This window comes from Etheostoma spectabile, unplaced genomic scaffold (assembly GCF_008692095.1).
Source record: "Etheostoma spectabile isolate EspeVRDwgs_2016 unplaced genomic scaffold, UIUC_Espe_1.0 scaffold00017396, whole genome shotgun sequence".
In the NCBI taxonomy this organism is placed as follows: Eukaryota; Metazoa; Chordata; class Actinopteri; order Perciformes; family Percidae; genus Etheostoma; species Etheostoma spectabile.
Window position 1 is genome coordinate 527 of NW_022604141.1, and position 11302 is coordinate 11828.

Below are 11302 nucleotides of genomic sequence, written 5' to 3' on the forward strand. Positions count from 1 at the left end.
TCAGAAGCAGAGTATGAGGCCCTGACAGTGCCTAGTAGGGACTACTAGCCAGTCAGAAGCAGAGTATGAGGTCCTGACAGTACCTAGGTAAAGACTACTAGCCAGTCAGGAGCAGAGTATGAGGCCCTGACAGTACCTAGGTAAGGACTACTAGCCAGTCAGGAGCAGAGTATGAGGCCCTGACAGTACCTAGGTAAGGACTACTAGCCAGTCAGGAGCAGAGTATGAGGGCCCTGACAGTACCTAGGTAAGGACTACTAGCCAGTCAGGAGCAGAGTATGAGGCCCTAACAGTACCTAGGTGGATACAGTGGATTCAGTGCATCCCTAACAGATCTAACAGAGTCCGGTTCTCACCCTCGTCGTTGATGAAGTCCCTGACGGAGGCCCAGGTCTTGTTGTTGCAGTAGAAGGAGGTGTTGGCCGCCAGGCTGCCGTTGACGCAGTGCTCCGTGCTGCGGACGCACTTCTGCCGCAGGTTCCCCATGAAGAGCTGCAGGCCGATGAGGGCGAAGACGCTCAGGCAGAAGACGGTGAGGATCATCACGTCGGCGAGCTTCTTCACCGACTGAATCAGGGCGCCGACGATGGTCTTCAGGCCTGGGGGGGTACCGGCGGCCACTGCACCCACGGGGGGGGGGGGGGGTAACAGTCACAGACATGTTAATGGGGACACGAATCCCCGTTTTAGGAAATCTGTCATATGTTTGGCTCCATAAATAATTCCAAAACATACAATTTGTTGTATTAAAACATGTAAATCAATGGAAATCAATACTAGCGGCTACTTGTTTTTAATAAAGAGTCAGATGTTAGAATGAACACTTTAAAGGAACAGTTCCCCCCCAAAAAAAAAAAGTTTTTATTTAGCTTTTATGATCTTACCTGTAGCACTTTGAGGTTTGTGTTGAATGTAAAGTGCATTACAAATTAAATATATTATTATTATTATTAGAAAACAATGTCATTTGTTTATGCTGTAGTTCCTGAGGCTCTCTACGGTGCCAGAAAAAAAGGTTTCTGTCAAATTTTTGTTGTGCACTCATGTTTAAAAGGTGCTCTAAGCGATGTCACACTTTTTTAAATCTACAACATCTCACTATCTGCCTGTCCCCTGAACACACTGTAAAAACATCTCCTCACTATCTGCTAGCTGCCTGTCCCCTGAACACTGTAAAAAACATCTCCTCACTATCTGCTAGCTGCCTGTCCCCTGAACACACTGTAAAAAAACATCTCCTTACTATCTGCTAGCTGCCTGTCCCTGAACACACTGTAAAAAACATCTCACTATCTGCTAGCTGCCTGTCCCCTGAACACACTGTAAAAACATCTCACTATCTGCTAGCTGCCTGTCCCTGAACACACTGTAAAAAAACATCTCCTCACTATCTGCTAGCTGCCTGTCCCCTGAACACACTGTAAAAACATCTCACTATCTGCTAGCTGCCTGTCCCCTGAACACACTGTAAAAAACATCTCACTATCTGCTAGCTGCCTGTCCCCTGAACACACTGTAAAAAACATCTCCTTACTATCTGCTAGCTGCCTGTCCCCTGAACACACTGTAAAAAACATCTCCTTACTATCTGCTAGCTGCCTGTCCCCTGAACACACTGTAAAAAACATCTCACTATCTGCTGGCTGCCTGTCCCCTGAACACACTGTAAAAAACATCTCCTCACTATCTGCTAGCTGCCTGTCCTCTGAACACACTGAAAAAACATCTCACTATCTGCTAGCTGCCTGTCCCCAGAAACACTGTAAAAAACATCTCACTATCTGCTAGCTGCCTGTCCCAGAACACACTGTAAAAAAACATCTCACTATCTGCTAGCTGCCGTCCCCAGAACACACTGTAAAAACATCTCCTCACTATCTGCTAGCTGCCTGTCCTCTGAACACACTGTAAAAACATCTCCTCACTATCTGCTAGCTGCTTGTTCCCTGAACACACTGTAAAAACATCTCCTAACTATCTGCTAGCTGCCTGTCCCCAGAACACACTGTAAAAACATCTCACTATCTGCTAGCTGCCTGTCCCCAGAACACACTGTAAAAAACATCTCACTATCTGCTAGCTGCCTGTCCCCTGAACACACTGTAAAAAAACATCTCCTTACTATCTGCTAGCTGCCTGTCCCCTGAACACACTGTAAAAACATCTCCTCACTATCTGCTAGCTGCCTGTCCCCTGAACACAGTGTAAAAAACATCTCACTATCTGCTAGCTGCCTGTCCCCTGAACACGCTGTAAAAAAAACATCTCCTTACTATCTGCTAGCTGCCTGTCCCCTGAACACACTGTAAAAACATCTCCTTACTATCTGCTAGCTGCCTGTCCCCTGAACACACTGTAAAAAACATCTCACTATCTGCTAGCTGCCTGTCCCCTGAACACACTGTAAAAAACATCTCACTATCTGCTAGCTGCCTGTCCCCAGAACACACTGTAAAAAACATCTCACTATCTGCTAGCTGCCTGTCCCCTGAACACACTGTAAAAAACATCTCCTCACTATCTGCTAGCTGCCTGTCCCCTGAACACACTGTAAAAAACATCTCACTATCTGCTAGCTGCCTGTCCCCTGAACACACTGTAAAAACATCTCCTTACCATCTGCTAGCTGCCTGTCCCCTGAACACACTGTAAAAAACATCTCACTATCTGCTGGCTGCCTGTCCCCTGAACACACTGTAAAAAACATCTCACTATCTGCTGGCTGCCTGTCCCCTGAACACACTGTAAAAACATCTCCTTACTATCTGCTAGCTGCCTGTCCCCTGAACACACTGTAAAAAACATCACTATCTGCTAGCTGCCTGTCCCCTGAACACACTGTAAAAAATATCACTATCTGCTAGCTGCCTGTCCCCTGAACACACTGTAAAAACATCTCACTATCTGCTAGCTGCCTGTCCCCTGAACACACTGTAAAAACCATCTCCTCACTATCTGCTAGCTGCCTGTCCCCTGAACATACTGTAAAAAAACATCTCACTATCTGCTAGCTGCCTGTCCCTAAACACTGTAAAAAACATCTCACTATCTGCTAGCTGCCTGTCCCCTGAACACACTGTAAAAACATCTCCTCACTATCTGCTAGCTGCCTGTCCCCAGAACACACTGTAAAAAACATCTCACTATCTGCTAGCTGCCTGTCCCCAGAACACACTGTAAAAACAATCTCACTATCTGCTAGCTGCCTGTCCTATGAACACACTGTAAAACATCTCCTCACTATCTGCTAGCTGCCTGTCCCCTGAACACACTGTAAAAAACATCTCACATCTGCTAGCTGCCTGTCCCCTGAACACACTGTAAAAACATCCTCACTATCTGCTAGCTGCCTGTCCCCTGAACACACTGTAAAAAACATCTCCTCACTATCTGCTAGCTGCCTGTCCCCTGACACACTGTAAAACCTCTCCTAACTATCTGCTAGCTGCCTGTCCCCTGAACACACTGTAAAAAACATCTCACCATCTGCTAGCTGCCTGCCAGTTTACATAATAATATATAAATGTTTTTAAATTGTTTCTATGGAGATTGCCACTCATTAAGCTCCTTGAGGGTTTTTCGGCAATTGTCCATGACATCTTTTTGTGAAACATATGACACTATTTTAATGTTTTAAGTTGTAAAAATAAATCAAATCTAACCGTCCAATAGAAACCTTTCCCTGGGCCAACGGAGAGGCTGGAGAAGTGAGAGCTATGTGTACATATTACATGCAAATCTTTCTTGCTTTTGGGCGAACTATTCCTTTAATCAAGGGATCGGGGACCGTAAAGATGGCCGCCGCATCAACTTCAATGATACTCCAATCTTCTTACTTCTTTCCAATATGCATATTCCTAAATATTTCAGCCCCAAAACCCATCTAGAGTCAAAGCAACAAAGCAGCTAAGTCACTCGTGTTTTAAAGTGTTAATAAAAAAAAATTAAAAAAACTACACTTTTTTTTTTTACCCTTAAGTTTTATGCAAAAAAGCAAAAATGTGAGACGGGTTATGGAGTCAAACTAAAGGGCGGCCATCTTTGTGCACCTGCACCTGAAATAAATCACAAGATAGTAAATTATATGAATGAAAAGTCATCGCACAGACAATTTAAACAGAAATGTAACTCTGCTGTGAGGTGAAGATCTCTGTAAGAGTTGTATCCTGTTACTTTGTTTTCATCTCACCGCAGCTTTAAAGTGCTCATGTTACGCTCATTTTCAAAGATAGACCAAAAAGAAATTTGCTGCAGCTCCTCTTTTCACCCTGTGTGTTGAGCTTTTCTGTTTTAGCTACAGAGTGAGACATCACACTTCTATTTCATCTTTGTTGGGAGTCGAACATACTCAGTACCTACTAGGACTACTAGCCAGTCAGGAGCAGAGTATGAGGCCCTGACAGTACCTAGGTAAGGACTACTAGCCAGTCAGAAGCAGAGTATGAGGGTCCTGACAGTACCTAGGTAAGGACTACTAGCCAGTCAGAAGCAGAGTATGAGGCCCTGACAGTACCTAGGTAAGGACTACTAGCCAGTCAGAAGCAGAGTATGAGGGTCCTGACAGTACCTAGGTAAGGACTACTAGCCAGTCAGGAGCAGAGTATGAGGGCCCTGACAGTACCTAGGTAAGGACTACTAGCCAGTCAGGAGCAGAGTATGAGGGCCTGACAGTACCTAGGTAAGGACTACTAGCCAGTCAGGAGCAGAGTATGAGGGCCCTGACAGTACCTAGGTAAGGACTACTAGCCAGTCAGGAGCAGAGTATGAGGGTCCTGACAGTACCTAGGTAAGGACTACTAGCCAGTCAGGAGCAGAGTATGAGGGTCCTGACAGTACCTAGGTAAGGACTACTAGCCAGTCAGGAGCAGAGTATGAGGGTCCTGACAGTAGTAGGTAAGGACTACTAGCAGTCAGAAGCAGAGTATGAGGGCCCTGACAGTACCTAGTAAGGACTACTAGCCAGTCAGGAGCAGAGTATGAGGGTCCTGACAGTACCTAGGTAAGGACTACTAGCCAGTCAGAAGCAGAGTATGAGGGCCTGACAGTACTAGGTAAGGACTACGCCAGTCAGAAGCAGAGTATGAGGGCCCTGACAGTACCTAGGTAAGGACTACTAGCCAGTCAGGAGCAGAGTATGAGGGCATTACAACAAAGTGAACAGTGTTTTCTGTTGGAGATGGTACGTCCCGTTGTGGGGGGGGACGTTGGATTTTTTCACTTCATAAACCTATAACTAAAGCCCAAAAAGCGTAATATGAGCACTTTAAGTTTTTTCTAAAATGTTGTGGGGTCGTCCCCAAAAAGAATGACGTGAAACAAACGTTAACATTCAGATAAAAACACACAGAAAAACATGACCAGGCGGTAAAAACAACAGGAACAAAACACAGTGAGAACACAGAGGTGCAGACAATCGACCCAAATCAGAAACTACCTTTTCTTTTCACCCTCTTTTATAACTTGAGAGCACTTTTTCGAGGGTGCAGTTCCTGACACGTGTGCTAACGCTGTGTATCAGACGCCAGTGGAATAAAGCTAACGCCGTTAGCGCTGCATGCTAACATGCAGGGTGGAGACATACAGAGGCTAGCTAGCGACATCTCCAATTAATATTGGTCTTATAAGTTAGAATCTGTGGGTATTAATGGGTGTTTAACCCTCATGTTGTCCCCATGTTGTCCCCATGTTGTCCTCATGTTGTCCTCATGTTGTCCCCATGTTGCCCTCATGTTGTCCTCATGTTGTTCTCATGTTATCCCCATGTTGTCCTCATGTTGTCCTCATGTTGTCCCCATGTTGTCCCCATGTTGCCAACATGTTGTCCCCATGTTGCCCACATGTTGCCCACATGTTGTCCCCATGTTGTCCCCATGTTGCCCTCATGTTGTCCTCATGTTGTTCTCATGTTGTCCCCATGTTGTCCTCATGTTGTCCTCATGTTGTCCCCATGTTGTCCCCATGTTGTCCCCATGTTGCCCTCATGTTGTCCCCATGTTGTCCTCATGTTGTCCTCATGTTGCCCCCATGTTGCCCTCATGTTGTCCTCATGTTGCCCTCATGTTGTCCCATGTTGCCCTCATGTTGCCCTCATGTTGTCCCCATGTTGTCCTCATGTTGCCCTCATGTTGCCCTCATGTTGTCCTCATGTTGCCCTCATGTTGTCCCCATGTCGTCCTCATGTTGTCCCCATGTTGTCCTCATGTTGTCCCCATGTTGTCCCCATGTTGTCCCCATGTTGTCCTATATCAATGTTGTTTTTAATTCCCCAAAATAACATGATTGATTCCAACGCTCTTTGCCAAGTACAAATCTCTACTTTCATTAATTTTGGGTCTTATTCTATTTTATAGCATTGTAAAACAAAGTGAAGTGTTGTTGAAATAGTGTTGAGTAAAAGTTGACATATTCCAGTCTGTGATTATTATCAACATCCATTCCTTTAATTTCAGTCTCAATAGTTCCTAAGGAGGTTTATGGATCATAAATTCCAAAAATAACTGGAAAAACTAAAGTTAATAAATTAGTGTTACGTAGTTTTGAAAATGTAAAAAAATGTGACTAACAATGAAAAAAGTTAAAAAACAATAAAAGGGGTTGATTTTTGGGACAACACAAGGGTTACTATGGGCAATTAACAAATACATTTACATATGCTTTATCTTTTACGTACACTTTTGGTTATTTCTTGCTATTTAAAAACAAGAGACATTAGCATTAGCATTAGCTTTAGCAGGGTTGCTACTTTTAGTCAGGACTTTCTCCGGCAGATTGAGGAGGTATTTAGATCCTTTACTGAAGTAAAAGTACTGATAAAAAGGATTTTTAAATGAATGGGAGTCAATGGAGCTAGATGGCTAAATGAATGGGAGTCTATGGAGCTAGATGGCTAAATGAATGGGAGTCAATGGAACTAGAGGGCTAAATGAATGGGAGTCTATGGAGCTAGATGGCTAAATGAATGGGAGTCTATGGAGCTAGATGGCTAAATGAATGGGAGTCAATGGAGCTAGAGGGCTAAATGAAGGGGAGTCTATGGAACTAGATGGCTAAATGAATGGGAGTCAATGGAGCTAGATGGCTAAATGAATGGGAGTCAATGGAGCTAGAGTGCTAAATGAATGGGAGTCTATGGAGCTAGACTAAAAAAATGGGAGTCTATGGAGCTAGATGGCTAAATGAATGGGAGTCTATGGAGCTAGATGGCTAAATGAATGGGAGTCTATGGAGCTAGACTAAAAGAATGGGAGTCTATGGAGCTAGATGGCTAAATGAATGGGAGTCTATGGAGCTAGATGGCTAAATGAATGGGAGTCTATGGAGCTAGACTAAAAGAATGGGAGTCTATGGAGCTAAACGGCTAAATGAATGGGAGTTTATGGCGCTAGATGGCTAAATGAATGGGAGTTTATGGCGCTAGATGGCTAAATGAATGGGAGTTTATGGCGCTAGATGGCTAAATGAACACCACTTAGTTTTATCTAACGTTAGCACCGCTCCACATAGCGCTCCAGGATACCGTAGCTGTTGTTATAGCAACAAAAGATGCTCTTGGCTGCTTTTTGAAACTAAAATGCTGCAAATTTATTTTTTATTTACTTATTTTTAAAACAAAAGCACCCTAGTCAACATTTTCTTGTCAAAAAAGACGCCTTTGTCGTTAAAGTTTGTCATTTTTGTATCATCTGCTCTAGCTTTTTCCAACATTTTAAACCCAGATGTAATAATAATGAGTCCAAAAAGATTTTTGGTTGTTTTTGAAAAACATGAAGATTTGTCTTTTTCATTTAAATTAAAAAGGAAGCCCTTCATTAGACATTAGAAGCCAATCATGGCTCACGGTCGCGGTCTGCTAAGCCTCTGACGTCTGCACACAACCAATCATAAAGGAAGGTTCCTCTTTCTGCATACTACCCATGTGCACTCATATGAATGTGTGCATGCACGTGCAGTAAAAGGGTACGGGAAAGAGCGGATTCTTTTCCGTAGGTTGTGTCGGTACACGATCCGTTCTGCACATGTGCAGATGATGTCATGATGGTGTCGTGAGGAACGAGGATTTACGACTCTGCACGATCTGTTCCCATAGACAGTTAAAGAAAGTCTGTTCTCCTCCACCGGAAAGCTAACGACATTTGTTTAGCTAACAGCTAATTCGGCTAACCGCTAGCTGAGACAGCGTGTAACAGACCCTCAAAACTTAAAATAACCGTTTAAATATATAACAGCTGTTACTGGTGCTCACTTAAAATCCAATCACTCAACACTTTGTCTTTATTACTACTGTAAAGTCTTAATTTTGCTGGAGCTGCTTTTCCCGCTGTTTAGTTTGAGTAACGTTATTTTAGGCTGAATCAAGCGGTCAGCTAGCGGTTAGCCGTGTTAGCTGTTAAACTAGCGTCGTTAGCTTCCTGCTTGGAGGCTAACAGCAGACCGCTACTGTGGAACAGATCGTGCAGCGCCGTAAATCCTCGTACATCGTGAATATCATCTGCACATGTGCAGGACGGATCGTGTACCGACAGGTAGTGTGCAGGATGAGATTCCAAACACTGATTTCAGATTTTCCCTGCAGGCTCGGGGTGCGTTTGCTATTCGCGCCCCTGCGTCTGGCTTCCTCACCTGGGATGACGGAGATGGTTTTGAGCGCTCGCAGCACCCTGAACGTCCTTAAGGCTGACACATTACCCAGGTCCACAAACTCAGTCACATATCTGCAACGAGGCGGGAGACACAAGCACAAGAACAGACACACACAGAGGGGTGGTGACACACTGAGCAACAACGAGCCAACACAGAGGGACAGAGGGACAGAGGACAGACAGAGAGAGAGAGAGAGAGAGAGAGAGAGAGACATCGACGTCTAAGACGGGAAAGGCAGTCGGGCAAAAGTTGCTCACACGGATAAAAACTGGAGAAAAGAGCACACTGTAGGAAATTTAGCGCAAGATTTACAGTAAGTTCCTGTGAGTTGTTTGTCACAGTAAAGGTACCGTACGTCCATTTATAGTACTTCATGTTTTCGTGTAAAATACAAAACAATTACACACAACATAAGTAGTTTACTGTACTATTTACAGTACCATATTGGATGTATTGTGATTTATTACAGTAATGGTTTGACCACTGTGATTCTTTCTTTCTGTCTTTTCTTCTATCTTTCTGTCTCTGTCTTTCGTCTGCCTTTCTATCTGTCTCTGTCTTTCCGTCTTTCTGTCCATCTTTCTGTCTCTGTCTTTCCGTCTGTCTTTCTATCTGTCTCTGTCTTTCCGTCTGTCTTTCTGTCTGACTCTGTCTTTCTTTCTATCTTTCTATCTGTCTCTGTCTTTCGTCTGTCTTTCTGTCTCTTTCTACCTGTCTTTCTTTCCCTCTATCTGTCTCTGTCTTTCCGTCTGTCTTTCTATCTGTCTCTGTCTTTCTGTCTTTCTGTCCATCTTTCTGTCTCTGTCTTTTCTTCTATCTTTCTGTCTCTGTCTTTCGTCTGTCTTTCTGTCTCTTTCTATCTGTCTTTCTTTCCCTCTATCTGTCTCTGTCTTTTTCAGTCTGCCTTTCTGTCTGGTCTTCACTTCTATCTTTTTATCCGTCTCTGTCTTTCTGTCGTCTTTCTGTCTCTTTCTATCTGTCTTTTCTTCTATCTTTCTGTCTCTGTCTTTCGTCTGTCTTTCTATCTGTCTTTGTCTTTCCGTCTGTCTTTCGTCTCTTTTTGTCTGTCTTTCTTTCCCTCTATCTGTCTCTGTCTTTCTATCCGTCTTTCTATCTCTCTCTGTCTTTTTCTGTCTGCCTTTCTGTCTGGTCTTCACTTCTATCTTTTTATCCGTCTCTGTCTTTCTGTCGTCTTTCTGTCTCTTTCTGTTTCTGTCTCTCTTTCTATCTGACTCTGTCTTTCTTTCTATCTTTCTATCTGTCTCTGTCTTTCTTTCTGTCTTTCTGTCCGTCTTTCTGTCTGCCTTTCTGTCTGGTCTTCACTTCTATCTTTTTATCCGTCTCTGTCTTTCTGTCTCTTTCTGTTTCTGTCTCTCTTTCTATCTGACTCTGTCTTTCTGTCTTTCCTTCTATCTTTCCATCTGTCTCTGTCTTTCTTTCTGTCTTTCTGTCCGTCTTTCTGTCTGTCTGTTTGTCCTTCTTTCCTTCAATCCTCTCTTTCTCTTTCTTTCTGTCTGTCTTTCTGTAAAAATACAGTAGTTTCCTTTCCTAGTTACAGTACTATAGTGGCTATATTGTAATTTCTTTTTTTTCCAGCGTTCTACTGTAAACCATATCCAGTTATGTTACTGTGATATCTACAGTAACAACTGGAGATTTCAGCCATTATTTACAGTGTGAGACACACTTTCCTCTCTACTGTTCCCCATCTCCAGTTTGTGGCTCGTGTGTTCAGCTTTTTCGGGACTTTTTTTTTCCTTCTCCACTGTGTCGTCAGTTCAGATCAGGTGATTGCACAGGTGACTCCTGATTGGGCGGAGAATGGGAAGTGGGCGGGACACGGCAGACACGGGACGAACAAAAGAGGATGCACGACGACGTGGACAATGACGAGTGTTTGGGATGGGGGGGGGGGGGGGAGGTGGGGGGGGGGGTCTGTCCCGGGACGCCCCCTGGTGGAGGTGAGGCCTTACCTGGGATGACTGAGATAGTTTTCAGGGCTCTCAGCACCCTAAAGGTTCGCAGCGCCTGCAGGTTCCCTACTTTGATAAACTCTGTTAACAGCCTGTAGGGGGCAGTGTGGCCGTTGTCAACATACAACAGAGGAAGAAAGACATAACAAGGTCTGAAAATACGGAGGTGATTCCCAAAAAGTAAAGTCACTTTATTAAAAGGGCCACACTGGAAAATAACAATCACATCAAGGGCCGGACATTGATCATTGTTGAAATGCTGTCATTTCATCCAGAAATAAATTCAAATACCTTTGAGCCTGTTATTGCATCTATCTGCTCTTACACTTTGGTCGACATGAAGCCCCCAAAAAAGTCCCAAAAAGGCAGAGAAAAGTGGCTAACACATTGGGGAAAAAATATAGGAAAAAATGCCAAAAAATGGAAAAAAGTGGAAAGAATTTTGAAACAAGTGACAAAAAAACGTTGGAAAAGTGCCAAAAAAAACGGCAAAATACTCGGACCCTCTCGTGTCCCTCGGGTCAAACTGACCCGGGACTTATTGGGGTTTTAAAAACAATTCTGAAATAAAATTTTACTTCATAATCTATCAACAAACATTGTCTTTATCTCCATTTCCAGCAGCTGAGATAACATCTATGTTCAGGGAATGCATCACGCTCTACTAGACCACTATTAATAACAATCAC

The 11302-nt window shown here is 43.7% G+C and overlaps 1 protein-coding gene across 1 annotated transcript; it reads right to left on the reverse strand.

Annotated features, from left to right (window-relative positions):
- Nucleotides 1-356: 356 nt before the first annotated feature.
- LOC116679539 (sodium channel protein type 4 subunit alpha) lies at nucleotides 357-10705 on the reverse strand (the record flags this gene model as incomplete). Its single annotated transcript, XM_032509198.1, has 3 exons — nucleotides 357-599; nucleotides 8620-8802; nucleotides 10614-10705. Coding segments are annotated over 3 exons (518 nt in total), but the record flags the coding sequence as incomplete, so codon positions are not given.
- Between the last annotated feature and the right edge of the window lie 597 nt (nucleotides 10706-11302).